This window comes from Rhinichthys klamathensis, unplaced genomic scaffold, assembly GCF_029890125.1.
Source record: "Rhinichthys klamathensis goyatoka isolate OS25496 unplaced genomic scaffold, OSU_Roscu_1.1 h1tg000168l_1, whole genome shotgun sequence".
Taxonomy (NCBI): Eukaryota; Metazoa; Chordata; class Actinopteri; order Cypriniformes; family Leuciscidae; genus Rhinichthys; species Rhinichthys klamathensis.
The window spans coordinates 35,403-50,102 of NW_026606699.1; the positions used below are offsets into that span (position 1 = coordinate 35,403).

Genomic DNA, 14,700 nt, shown 5'->3' on the forward strand with positions numbered 1-14,700 from the left:
ATAATTTGTTGCAACATAAAACAGACTGTTGGAGTACATAATCTAGTATTTTTGAATAAAAAATTATAATATAATATTATCCTCTAAAAAGTATAATATGTATATTATCCTCTAAAATATAATATTATCTTTTTTATCGCCTTTTTTTATTATATCACATATTTTAGTAGTTATCATAAATTAGGTATCATTTGAAAGCTTACAAACTCAGAATTCATCCTGTGAAAACCGTTTTGAAATTGAACGTTGCGTTACCATAGAAACGGTACTCTAAAATATTTTATCAGGCTCCTCCCCTTTTGGGCATCATTATATTTCATAATTTATGATCAAAACCTTTTCTAATCTTGACAAAACACATATTGTCAGAAAGGTCTGAGTCTCAAGGTTCCAAATTTTGTGACAGAATTGATATTTGGACAGAAATTTATTCATTTGTTAAGGCAGAATGTATACAGCTAAGTCACCCGGTGGCTATTTTTGGTACTACGCCTAAACAAAATCTCATGGGAACTTCAATTTTTGTGATGTCAACTTCAAATTTGGAAAATAATTTGGTTAGATATATGGCTTTAATTTTATAGTAAAAAATATTTTGTAAAATATATATTTTATATAAAATAAAAAATATGTAGTACAGTATATTTGATTTACTGTAAATTTAAACTTCCATAACTTTTTCATACTTTCATTTTTTGAAGTGTTTTCACTTCAGCAATAATCTGCTGAGTGTTTCCTTTAAAACAAGACCAAACTTGTTAGGTCTATATTCCAAAGCATTCTTGAATTATAATCATTTAAGTTTGAATAGTGCATTTTAACCCCCATTCTCAAAAAGGGGGGGTGACAGCTAAGGGGTTAATTGAATTTACTCTTTATTTTATATACGTTGCAACATAAATATTTTTTATGAGTACATTTTACAAGAAAATACTATTTCAGTGTTTCAGAATTTCACGTTTAAGCTGCTGTTTATACGTTACCGTTTTCAACTATAAGCAGAACACTTTTTAATGCATTTTGGCCCTTCATTTACACGACAGCAGTGTTTTGGGGGCCTTCAAAGTGCAAATTTTTGAAACTGTTATCGTCTCTGTGTTAACTACAAAAATGTGAATTTGTTAAAACGGTTACGCTCTACAAAGTGTCATCGCACACTACTGACACGCATAATACAGCGTTTTTAGTCGTTTCCGCTGATCCGTTTGAACGGATGGATCATTTTGACAAGTTTGTTGTCTCTACTCGAAAAATGAAAATGAAAAACGTTTCCGTTTTTAGCACATCGTTGTCATGTAAACGTACCCTAATTCAATGTGGTTGCTACCTGCAATTTCTGAGTGAAAATCGGTCCTACACCATTTTTTTTTTTTTTTTTTTTTGTAAAAATGGAAAGAAATCCACATACACAAACATATTTACCCACAAATACCTACTTAAGCGCTGTATCTTAAGATTTGTTCTATTTCTTTCGGGATAATCCTTTTAAAACCTCTCTTAATTCGTGGTTGTTTAGGGTGCTTTCCTCAAACATGCTCTTTTCTACCGCTGTGCATTGTGCTGCTGCTGATTTAAGACGGAAATACGCTCTGTGTGTGTTGGGATTACTTTCATTTGGCTCACAGTGAAGTCTTGTGTTTTTTGGATACTCCTCTCTCTCTGTCTGACACATGGCTCTGAAGACGGCTTTAAGATGTCTGCTGTCTTTCTGCAATGCTTCAGACACACATTGAGCTGGAACCGTTTGGATGTCAGATGTGAGTGTGCTGTTGATCAGTGCATCGATGAATGGATTGAAGAGGTGATTGCTCTCTACACTTCCCTGCTATAATTCTCTTATCATCTACTCCAGAGATTCTGCTTCCTTCCTGAAAGTGGCCTCGAGTCAATAAGGACTCTTGTCACCTCAACTCCTTGCAAACTCAAGTGATCATAATTATGCTGACATATTATATCTCCTTAGGGCCTCTCCCAGGCTTTAACTCCTCTTAATCGTCTCCATTATCTAATAGCCCACTGGATTAAAAACACAACATTTGAATGCAGTTTTGGTCTACTTAATCATGTATGAGGTGGGTGATGTAAGCCAACATTTAGATCATTTCCCCTTGGTTTCACAAACAATTAAGGCTTTAGCTAGTCCGAGACTAAAATGCATTATTGAGCTGTTTTAACTAAAGCAACTTGCACTGATATATGTCTCTAGGTGCACAGACACCAGTAATGTTTATTTCTAAGCTATGGTTAGAAAAGCTACTGAAATTGATCTAAGACCTAATCCTGGCTTAATCTAAGCCCTGTCTGTGAAACCAGGCCTAAATTGTTGATTCAGTAACTGCTTTGAGTTCATTCAGTGAAGGATTTTTTGGACTGATTCAAACCAAATCTGATTCAATTGAGTCATTTGTAGTGAATCGGATTACATGGCAAGCGCAGGTTTGTTGGTTTGTTGTAACTCGAGTACTGAACTACACCGACTTGTTCAGTCCAAATCTGATCTGAGAGCTTAAAATGGTTTAATGACAGGAAAATCCCTTATTAGAGAATTTACAAAGAAATATATTTTTGTTTTTGTATAGTTTATGAACCAGCACCAATATGACACATTTTTTAGACTCTAAAAAAAGGAATAGTTTATCCAAAAATAAAATATTGACATTATTGTTATTTTAAAGCCCTTCAAGCTCTAGTAAAGACAAAAATGTTTGTGTACTATATTGTTAGTCTTCTGAAGTAAAAAAAAAAAGAAAAGAAAAAACTTTTTTTATGGAGCATTTGAACTTTTTAGATCTTTATTATAAACGTTGTGTCAGTTTTTTGTGTGTTCCGTTGAAGAAAGTAAATGGATGAATTATTTTCAGGTGAATTGTTCCTTTATATAATAACAGGCTTTAGATCACTTCGATCTGAGTGTTTTTGAATGTAATCATTTTGAAGTTTGATGAAGCAAAATTAGCGAGAAACAATTGCAATAGGAAAAACAAACTTGCTGAGGAAATTGCATGTCTTCTATTATCCACATGCTCTTCATAAATCAATAGCCTCCTTTGACTCCCAACGCCAGGAAACATCATTTAAAAGTGTTTAATAATGGTGTACCCTGCCGGCCTTGGCCTCGGAGATCTTGGCAGTTTCCCTGCTGAAGGAAAGCACTGCGGCGTGATGAATACGGGTCGCTGAGCGACACGTCCAGAGGTCAGGGCTGTATACGGATTCAGAAATCACTCTTTGAGATGTAGAATGTACTTTAAAGGGGTCGTGCTTTTCATTATTTCTCTAAGGACCATTTGTTGTGCCAAAACAGTAATAGTTTCCCTCTTTCTGTCCCTTAAGAATTGAGTTTTTGAAAGTTTCATAGACTCGAAAAAAATATTGAGGCCTAAATTTAAGATTTTTGTATTTGAATTCCATATGCAATTTCCATGCAAAGTTTTAACAGTTAATGTGATGCATATTTTTTTTAACATAAACTAGCTAATAAGGTTAATGTGATGCATATTTGTCAGATATATTTATGATAAATATATTGTGTATTTACAACGCATGCAGTTTATTACTTTTATAATCTTTTATTTATGCACGCATGACAAATATGCATCAATTGTATTAGTTTGTTAAACTGTGTAATCCAAATAGATGGACATTTTATATGCAATTCAAAAACATAAATCTTAAAGTTATGCCTAAGTATAGTACAATGAACAAGGATTACGAAAAAGTTGATTCCTCATAATGTGGCCACTTTTAAGAGATTTTCATGCATTTTATGTTTTTGTTCCCCACTAATTTCAAAGCTTCCCAACACATATTTAGGTCAAACGTGGCCTTGCTATAGCATTTTGAAGAATGTTTCCCCTTATTTACTAAAGCATGTCATTTATAATGTTGCTAAAGCATAAAGATGAATTTCTTAATGTTGTTTGTTGTTCTGCAGAACGGAGAGGCGTCCCTGTTTGAGGTGAACATCCGTTACGTTGGGGGTCTTCTCTCTGCGTTCTACCTGACGGGCGCTGAGGTAAGATTCAACCCCACCCGTTCTTCTCACTAACTTGTTTTATGTAATTAACTGGAACTGGAGTTAATGTATAATCACATGAATTACAGCCAGAGAAAGGTCTGTTTTAAGGAGAAATTATCCCCTGTGTGGTTTATCTGTAACGGGCCCAATTTGAAACCGAGGGCACAGATTCGAAAATAAAATAAAGGTGATCCATAGACACTCAGAGTTGTGAGTCAGCCTAATGGATATTGATTTTCAGTCAGAATTAGTCAAAGAGGAAGACAGATGCTCTGTGTTTTTTGAGACCATCCATCTGTGTTCATAGATCTGTCACACGTACCACATATACACATCAGATGAGTCGATTTGATGTTTCATTTAGCATTGAGATGTTTGCTCGATATTGACATATGTTTGAGATGGAAGCATATAGTAAGAATACATTGTAAAATGTGTCATGCTCCATCATTTTGAGTCACTTTGGCTCAGAAACCTATTCGTTTTATGCATTAAAGTGAAAAAGAAAGACTGCTTTCTAATATAGTTGTTGCGTTTTAATTCCAATGCAAATATCGTATTGAAATGGTAGAAAGAGTTCATTTTTCCAGTTAACTAACTGTGACAATCCATGGACTTAACCTGTTAAGTGTCACCCCCCTTTTTTTGAATAGACAATAAAATGCACATTTCAAACCTAAATGGTAGTAATTCAAGAATGCTTTGGAATATATACGTTGTTTTAGAGAAGACATTTGGCAGATTTTTGCAGAAGTGAAATAAATTAAGAAAGTGAAACAGAAAAAAAGTTATAGAAGTTTGAGTTTATGGAAATGTCCAATGTAAAAAAAATTAATTATTCATATTTTATATAAAATATATATTTTCAAAACCTGGGCTACTCTAAAACTGCAGAAAAATCAAAGGCAAAAATCTGAACAAGTTGTGTTTCACATTTTAGGTTGATATAGCCTATTATATCTTAATTGAATTGACTAACCTGTTCTGAAAGACATCTTTTTGAGGTTTTAATGGGTTGCATTTACATTTATTGAATTTATTTGTATTTTATGTTATAAATTGCTAGCATGACCATATCGTTTTCCTATAGCATGACCAGACAGTGTATGTAATTTGATTATCTGTTGGCTCATTACAGAGTTGCTCTCTGATAGATGTGAACACAAACATGTGCTTTAGTTCTGCACTTCTCTGCAAGTGTGTATGAGTCTCTGCCTCCGTCTCTCACTGTAGAGGGAGTTTGTTGTCCACCATTTCTGATGAATCTATCAGCATAGCTCTGCAGTCTGCCGTGATCTATCCCTGCATTCATGCACAGAGGGAATGTGTGTGTTCTGGATGTAGATTTATCTCATCCGTCTCTGAGTTTCCGGGGGGTTACACCACCTGCAGATAAGGGCGGGTGATTGGAAAACCCACTTTTGCGAAACGGCCACGGTGGCAAGGCATGTGTAAATCAGCCCGGACAGCATGAGGTTGGAAAACATCACAGGGCTTGGTTGCGGCTAACAGCAGGATTTACAGCTAGAGAGCTCGATTTGTTCAAAGGAAGAAGTTGCTCTTGTTGTGATAGTCGATAGAATCACTTTCTGTCTCTAGGCAAAACATCATGATATATGACCGTCACTATCATCCCTAACGTTCACTGAAAGCCTGAGATGGCTTATGTTCTCATTCTTATTATCTTATTATTTGAAATAGACAAAACAAGGTTTAAAATATGCTAAAACGGCAAAAAAAACAAGATGTAAACTGAAATTAATTTAATTTGTTTCTTTAAGAACTGCCGTTTTTATTGAAAGGTAGGGTATGGGATTTGCAAAACGGCCGGCAGATTTTGAAAATACACAACTCAAAAGGTCCTACCTTCTTTCCTCCAACGCTGGCCCTGACTCCACCCATTCGAAGAACATGGACACGCAATCATGCATCTGCAAAACTCAGATGTGCGAGATTGCACTTCTCTGTACCGGGGCGACTTGCACTTACTGTGACTGGGCCACGAGCTTTGAGTATGCGCACGAAGGGGGCGGGGGGGAGGGGGGTATGGTACGACCGTTTGATTGACGCACTGACTGTCCAATGATTCTAGGTGGTCTTGGAAATGATTGGCTGGAGTTTTTCGAGTCCTGCCCATTCCACGGATGATTAAATTGCTTAATTTTCATTTCAGTGCTTCTAACTCAGTGGCTGTAAGTGGGTTAGGAATAGGATTTCAAGTGATTTTGAAAAAATGGTCAAAAAAGAAAATCACATACCCCACCTTTAAGAGTCAATGTTTGCATTATCTTAGGCAACCTTGACCATGAATATGTGCCATGATTAACTTTAAATGAATGTCACAAAATTTTGTGAATGGAAAAAATGTCTTCATATAAAGGTCTGTATATGATACTAAGAGAGTAAAATTTTATTAGCGTTCATTACACACTCTGCTGCTCAGTAAAGGTGACCCAAATCTTGTGATCTTCATATGTATGTATGCTACATCAACCGAGACTCATTTGAAGGTTCACATCAAATGCATCTGACTTCAAAACCAGTGGATTTATGCAAACTACTCAAAACTGGGCTGTAATTTCCCGCTCTGTGGATTGTTCTTACAAGCAAAGGCTACAGCTGAATCCTTTATTCCAATTACCTACAAAACATCAGTCAGCTGTATCGCCCTTGTTAGTGAAACCGAAGGGCGTTATACTACTGCTGTATGTAAAAGCATGTATGCTAATTTACTGTAAAATCCAGCAGGAACTGCTACTTTCATCCATCAGTTGCTCTGCCTTGATGCACATTTATTGGTAATTGACCTAGAAGTGTAGAGCAGATTGGACTATAAACACGGAAGCTTTTCAGATTTTCCATCACACGTTTTTTTTCCCATATTTATGATTCTTTGAAGCCTATAGCCGCTTTCTGCAACATGTTGGATCCTTCACCGGAAACCGAAATTAACTCACTCCCGCTAAACGTTTACTCTTTGAATTCTTGCAGCCGGGAACAATACAAGTAAAACTATTATTTTGCCAATTTTGTTAAGTATTTCCTACTAAAGCAAGGCGGTGTTTGACTCTGGTAAGCGTATTCATAGCAGACTGGTGGGAGTGGCCTTGGACGGCAACATGCCCAGTGCATTATGGGTGTTTAAGTTTTCCTACCTATTTGTCAAAAGGGAAGCTATAGCACCGATTTCAATTGTTTTCGCCTTTCTACTGCATAGGCAGACCAGTTTTATTGAAAGCCCATTTTGCCCGTGGCGGAGTACCCCTTAATGTTAACAAATGATACCCATGTTTGTTTTTATTAGCTGATAAATGGACAGACTTTTTGCTGATATTCCAAAATCTGGCTAAACGAGACTAATGTCCTACCAGCTACTGTGCGTCTTTCATAGCTTAGCTCTTTGAGTTTAGCGCAAGAGCTAGCAGGTTTGCACCATCCCTTTCTATGCTATTTATTTGACTGATTGGGTTATTAAAGCCTGTCCACTCTGCACCTGCAAAATCTTGAAATATTATGCATATAACCATTAAGGCATTAAGTTATGTCAAAAGCCTATAGCCTATTTTTCTGAGGAATTGCCCGCCTTTGAATTGCCGCAAGATCAAATCACTGCTGACGGAAGGGTATTAGCTTGCGGCTCTTTGTCATTCCTTCACCTCTGTCAGCCCACAGGATTCGTCTTTGCATGAATGTTTTATCAGTCGAGCTTCAGTGATCGTATCAAACCTTTCAGGATGCAAGAATGACCTGAATAAACATCATGCGTGGAGACTTTTTGGTTTATTCTCCTGCTGTGAATCATGTGCTGCATTATTGATACAGCCATTAAGTTTACACAAACATGTTCAATTTAGCATTGTCTATCTTTCACGCTGCTTTATTTACAGTGCGTAAGGCACGCTTGTATCCCTGTGGGTATAGCCGCATGTCAACCTGCGTTTATTTCCATCCTCCTGCCAATAAAATCGAGGAATCCTGTCATTCACAACATAAGAGTCAGAATGCACTTAAACAGACCTGCAGTTCACTGACAGTATCTGGCAGGAAGAAGTGAAGCATTTCTGGTCTAAACTAGAGTTTTATACAGGAGCTGGCCATGGTTACTTCAGATAGAAAATATGTGTCTAAACCTGACCCTGCATTTAAAAAACCAAAACACGCTCCTTGTTGATCTTGTGAAGTGGCACCAGAACAACTACACAACATTATAGCAGGATTTTCAACAGCTCTGAGTTTCTACAGGGTGCGACCTCCATGTATTCTTAATCTTCTTTATCTTGCAACATAAATTTTCTCTTAAAATGCAACATTAATATACATTAATAATATGCTGTGCCGACACACTTTCAACAAGAAGTGAAATTAAACGGGGCAGTCGTGGCCTAATGGTTCGAGAGTCAGACTGGTAACCCGAAGGTTGCGGGTTCGATTCTCAGTATGGCTGGAAATGACTGAGATGCCCTTGAGTGAGGCGTCTAACCACTAATTGCTCCCCGGGTGCCACAGCAAAACATGTCTGCCCACTGCTCTGGGTGTGTGTGTGTCCACTGTTTCCAGTGTGTGTGTGTGTGTGTGTTCTCTACTCACTACTAATGTGTGTGCACTAACTTGGATGAGTTAAATCCAGAGGATAAATTCTGTGTGGATTACCATACTTAGCCTTCGCATGTCACTTTCACTTTTTTTTCTCCACTAAATTTCTATCAGCATCAAAATGCCATACGAATAAAATGTTGGGGTGTCCAATCAGATGTCAGGGGTGTCCAATACCATCGCTACGACGGATTTCCGATGGTTCCCGCCTGTCCTTATGTCTTAAATTCACTTTTCATCATTTTAAGGCCATAAATATGCTTACATTTCTCAAATAGTGTAATAAATGTCCTCATTTCAGTTTGAATAGGTCTTAAATTAAGGAAAGATGAGGTGTATTAACCCTGCATGCTGAGGGTGATGTGGTCAAAGCCTGGAGTGGAGCGAACTCCGGGTCCACTCCGGGTTTTCCATTCCCACTCACGTTTATTTTTTTATATCATAAAACATATGCCAAATAATCCTTGTATCATTTCTAATTTAAGTCCATTCCCATTTCGAATATGTGATTGTGTTTTGTCAACAATTAAGCATAAACATTCTGCATTTCCATTTTGTAGTGTGGATCATTCATTGCAGCATTTAAACTGATTCTCATCTTTAAGAATGTTATCTCCGTGACAAATCATTTATGCCACTGCCCACTGCTACTGTAAACCCTTTTTTTTTTACCTTCAAACACCATGTACCCCCATAGCAGGATCACTACAGCAAGGAACTCTGTATTTATAAAATCCTGCGTACGGCCCTGCTCATGCTGTTCACTTTTCATATAATCAACATAGATACAAATTTAAAAATAAAATTATATTATTTATTTATAATGGCTAGGTTAAAAACAGATAGTCTATTATGTATAGTTTGCGATATTAGCTCACTTTTCGGCAAAAGCTCTGTTTGCTTTTATTATTTGAGAAATAAAAACTTGTGTTAAAGTTATGCAAATGGTTAATTATTTGTATGACTACATCACAAAGAGTCACTTGTAAAAGCATTAGATTGAAAACATTGAAATTTCATAAAGTGTGTAAATAATAGAAACGCAGTTCAAAATGGCCTTTCTTTAAATGCAAAAGTTCTTTGAGTATTTCATTTGTGAAGGTGAAGGATGTACTCACCATACTCCTAATTACAAGAAGAAGAAAAAACTGCTCTTAAACTGTGTGTGTGACAGGCTGTGGAATAGGGTTTGGCCGAGGAACATTTTTCTGTCAAAAGATTTCTTTTTGGCTTTAACCCCTGTGCCACCCCAGACACCACTGCTGCTGCGTGCTCAGACTGAGATCTATTGAATCTTTTCATGAAATTCTGAGATGGAGCGACGTCAGTGACAGACTGTTCTGAAGGAAATTGCCGCTAACAAGAGATGTGACTTTATCCTGTCTGGTAGAAAATGATGCGAAGTGAACACATTGCTCCCTGACAGGTGGAACAAGAGCTCTGAGCGGCTGTTATTGTAATCAACCGTTAATGAAGTTACACAACATTTTCCGGTTCATGTTACTCAAAGTTCTTGCTTTTGGTTGTGCAAAAAGAACAAAATGTTTCACAATGTTGAATTTTGGTTGCAGTTAGACATTCTACTTCTCAGTTCATGTATTTAGATTATTAAAACATTATTATACCAACTTCGAACTTTGAGAAAAGTTCAATTTTAGTCACAAATACATGCATAGTTGCCAAATGTTTGTAGAACTTGGTTTTAAATCTGCACATGCTTCTAAATTTTCATTATGTAAAATATCATTTCTTATTAATGTGTTCGTTTGATTTTAGGGTGAAATATACCTGGACATGTTCTTGACAGGTTTTATGTTCACCCTAATGACATCGACAAAAGATAATGTAAGCAGCATTTTTGGGTGAACTGTTCCTTTAAGCACAAAATGGGTTGTCGTGCTGTATTCTAATCAGGGCAAATGGGTGTTGTTATCCTCTTCTTCCATCTGCAAAAAAAGCATTGAAAGAATGCAAATTTCAGGCATAGAGAGAGAGCCAAAAGCTTTCCAGATCGGGCCCATATCTCATTATTACAAAGACGGTCATAAGACTTTCGATCGCTTCTGCAGAAAACGCTGTTTATGGGCTAAAGGCCATTGCTTTAAACAATGAGTGCTCTATTGATCCCAGAAGGCTGCACCCACAATCAATGCTTTCCCAGAAAGTTGAGCCTTCCGCAGAACCGAGTCTGATGTTGATTTGTGTGTCCGGGGCGAAGGCGAGTCTCTCGGTCACCACCGCCCGTAAAATTCACGACAGCCGCAGGATCCCGGGTTATGAGCCGTGCTCTGAACGTTTGTCCTCTCCTGAACGCCCAGGCAGTTTTGAGTCTCAATACAGGCTGCGTCCCAATTCACGTACCGACCGTACTATATAGTATGCAAGAATTAAAACCACAGTTCATGAAAAAGTATTCTGCAGGCACGCTATGTTTATCATGCACAAATTTGGATGCACCCGTGGGTGCTTGTTTTTGATTTGGAATTTAGATATTGTAAGACAATGGATCATCTGTCGAGAATGCCAGAATACCATCGAATTTAAATAACACAGCAGCTGCTACACTTGGTTTGGGGTTTTTTTCCCAATGAAAACAAAGCAGGTGTCAAGGCAACAGATGCGCAAATGTTGCAAAAGTCCAAACTGCTTGTTATAGAGATAAAAGCGTGGGAAGGGTGGAAGAGGGTAAATCATTTTTTGGATCATATCTTCAGGCTACAGCAGAGTTTGTCCTGTAGAGAAAGCGACGAGTGTTCAGCTGGTGTCGATCATGCTTTTCTTTATATGTAAGCATTGCATTAGAAGTTTGAAGAAAAACATCTTGCCGACTTACTCGACTATCATGCAGAAAATAAATCGCCAAACATCTTAAATGGTATAAAAAACATATTAATTACTATTTTAAGAGGTAGGCCTGTTCACACCGGGATGAATTTCGCGCGCGATATTCGCCGACGTTTAACGTCTCGTGACCAAACAAAGGGCGCCAATGTGAGTGTGCACACCGACACGAAAAACGCCACGTGTAAAAGCGTCATTTTTTTAAAAACGCCTCGGGTTCGTTTTTTTAGTTTGATGCGCCGCGTCAAAAACTATCCGACCAATGAGATTAGCGCTTTTGCTCACGTGTCTGGAGCTTCTGAAGTTACAGTAAAACACAACCTGGGGGCACTCAAACACAAAACGGTCTTGCCGAGCACACATCCGTAACGGCGAAGAAGATATACGCCAAGTAGCGTCTACACTGCCGGGAAGAAATAAGACGAGGAAGTTGCAAGGCAAGATGAATGTAGAGCTGCTGGTCTCGTTGCTGTCGGAACATAAAGAACTATATGACAAACGCGACAGCGACTACATCTAAATCTTGATAAAAGAGAATGTTATGGATTGGTATTGCAGAGCAAATGGGCGGCATCTAATGTCAGGGAATGAATTTGCATGTCCACTCGGCTCATCGTCAGCGAAAATCGCTTGGGTGTGAACAGAAAAAACGTGTTGAAAAACGCTGGCGAATAACGCGCGCCGATATTCGTCCCGGTGTGTACGAGCCTTTAATTTTGGGGTCAGAACACAGGAATAGCAATACAGCCTGTGATTATTAAAGTTCAAAAGGCTATGATTTTATTGTATGAATATGAGTGCTGGGCCACCTCGTCTCAAGAAGGAGAGACTAAGAACATTGTTTTAGCACATTATTCAATATAGAGTTTACTATTGGATTTGGTACAATAATCTGGTAGTTTTTGTATTCTAATAAATTAAAGCATTTGCTTGTGAATGTTTAACTGAAGAAAAAAAAAATCATTATTTGGTACATTTTCATTGCGCCCCTAAAAGTTTTTATTGCATTCCAGTTCTGAAGTAAGTGTCAAGCCCTGGTTTTGACATGATCTGATGACCAGCTGAGATTTATATAGGTGAGAAAAAACACTTGCATATGTCATTTAATGCTGTAAACTTTCTCCAAACGCGCATCTACTGGCCATAAAGGATTCATATTTTCATGTGTCCCATTTCTTCTGATTAACGCGTACTGTATGTGTCCCTCAGGGATCCTCTGGAAACTACAGCAGAAATGTCTCTCTCTAGTTTACATGTGTGTGTGTGTGTGTGTGTGTGTGTGTGTGTGTGTGTTTTGCTGCAGTGGCTATTAATTAAGCTTATAAAAGCAGCGCGTTAATTGCAAGAGAGGTTACAAGGCTAGGATGCCGCAATCTATTATTTGTTAAATTATGAATAATATTGTACATTTGCATCCCCGGAATGACACTTAATTACTTGCATCTTGCTTGTTCTCTCTAAATTGAGGCATGTCTGTTTGTGCAGGTAAATGAGTGTATTATTAGCGACGCTTTCAGCATCATGTTTTTATTTTGTTTGTGCATTCACGTCCTATTACAACCATATAACTGGCAAGATCAAACCGAGTTGTGTAACATCATTAGCTAATGGTTTGTCCTTTGAGTGGCCAGTGAGGATATTTCCAAGCGCTCCCAGTGGCTTTGATGTTCCGGTGGGATAGATGGGCTGGTGCTGTAAATAGCTGTGGATGACTGTAATGTATGGTTATGACTTTGGCATGGCCTGTGTTTTATGGTTGTGTTGTGTATTGGGGGTTTGCGGTGAGGACGTCCCTCAGGCTGTGTGGAGGTTTAACACTCTCTGATCGACAGGTCTGAATTAATGCCGGGAAAATGAAAGCTAGCCTGGCGATGTGTGTGTGCAAACTACAGTTGTTTAATGACCTGATGTCTCATGAGATCAACAAAAGTCTGAAGGCAGGGTGAAATTAGAGGAAAAGATTGATATTTTCTGGTTAATATGGTGGTTCTTAAGTCTAAAGCTAATACTTAAGTGAATTTATGTGTTTTCAGTATTACTTTTATACTGCTATTATAGTGTTTATTAATATTTTGAATTAGCTTTTATTTTATATTTTCAGTTTTCATTTTAATTGTAGTTAAAAATTGTAGCAATTTTTGATGTCCTTTTGTCATTTTCAGTAGTTTTTTTATATTTCTATTTAGCTTTAATTAATTTTTATTTTCAATTTAAGATAGTTGCCAATGACAATTTTGTTGTATGAATATCTGAACATGCAATATTTCAAAAGAAAGAACAGACCCTCTGCTTTTAACCAAAAGAAAAACCCTGTTTTATTCTAGCTTCATGCATTATTTTTTTAACACTTTAATTTGGGTTGGTTTCATAAAAAATCTTTTTTTCAAAGACTACGTCCAGAACGGTAATCGATACTCAAAATCGAGTCCATCAACGCCTCCAAAGCTTCACAGTCCTGTAGCTCGTCCTGGGTCGACATTTCATTCGGTAACATTAGGCAGTTTTAATGTTGATAATCGTATTATTTAACATATGCTATCGCTTGTTTGCGCTTCTTTTTCACTTGTGTTTTGATCAGGAGATACGGTAATCTTTCAGTTGATGCATAATAGCGCCCCCTACTGTAAAATTCAGTCAATGGCGTAGAACGAGTTAATACTGGATGTTATTTAAGTGAAAATATGATATTCTCCCCAAATAAAATCGACTTTTTACTTGAGGTCTTGCGGGTTGGCAAATGTTTGCATGTCTGTGAAGTCCTCAAGACTGAGTGTTTGTCGTTTTAGGTTTCAGAAGGGTGATCATGAGCCCCTTTGAGGCTGTTGCACTCTTTTGGCAAAATCTGCACTGTCTAGTCTACTACCAGCTCTTGGGATCTTTGAGTTAGGAACAGAGTCTCTCTGTGACAGCTAGATGAACTTCAAGTTGGTTTGTGTTGCTGGAGGGAAATCGAGTTCACGTGAATGTAAAGGTTAAATATGTGGAAGGGAGCTACGGAAGTTTCGCAGCAGTCTCACGGGCCAGTTGCTTTGCTCTTTTAAAGCTGAAAAGGAAAGAAAATCACTCAGTGTTGTTTTTAAGCTCTTGTCTGACCCCTGTAACTTCCCTGGACGGTTTCTCGGGGATCACAGCCAGCTGTAATTGAAAGAGTGTCGCTCAATGAAATCAACTTCTGCAGAAGCATTTTTTTGTGTAGTTAAAGTGAGCTGGCTTTGATGTGCCGAGTCCCGCAGGAGAAGGAACACCAG

General features: G+C 37.7%; 1 protein-coding gene across 1 annotated transcript in view; it reads left to right on the forward strand.

Annotated features, from left to right (window-relative positions):
* Nucleotides 1–14,700, forward strand: part of LOC130091504 (mannosyl-oligosaccharide 1,2-alpha-mannosidase IC) — an 85,192-nt gene that overhangs the window by 21,236 nt on the left and 49,256 nt on the right. The window contains exon 2 of the mRNA XM_056259410.1: nt 3,935–4,015. Coding sequence (XP_056115385.1) covers nt 3,935–4,015 — 81 coding nt within the window. The remainder of the gene's footprint in view (nt 1–3,934; nt 4,016–14,700) is intronic.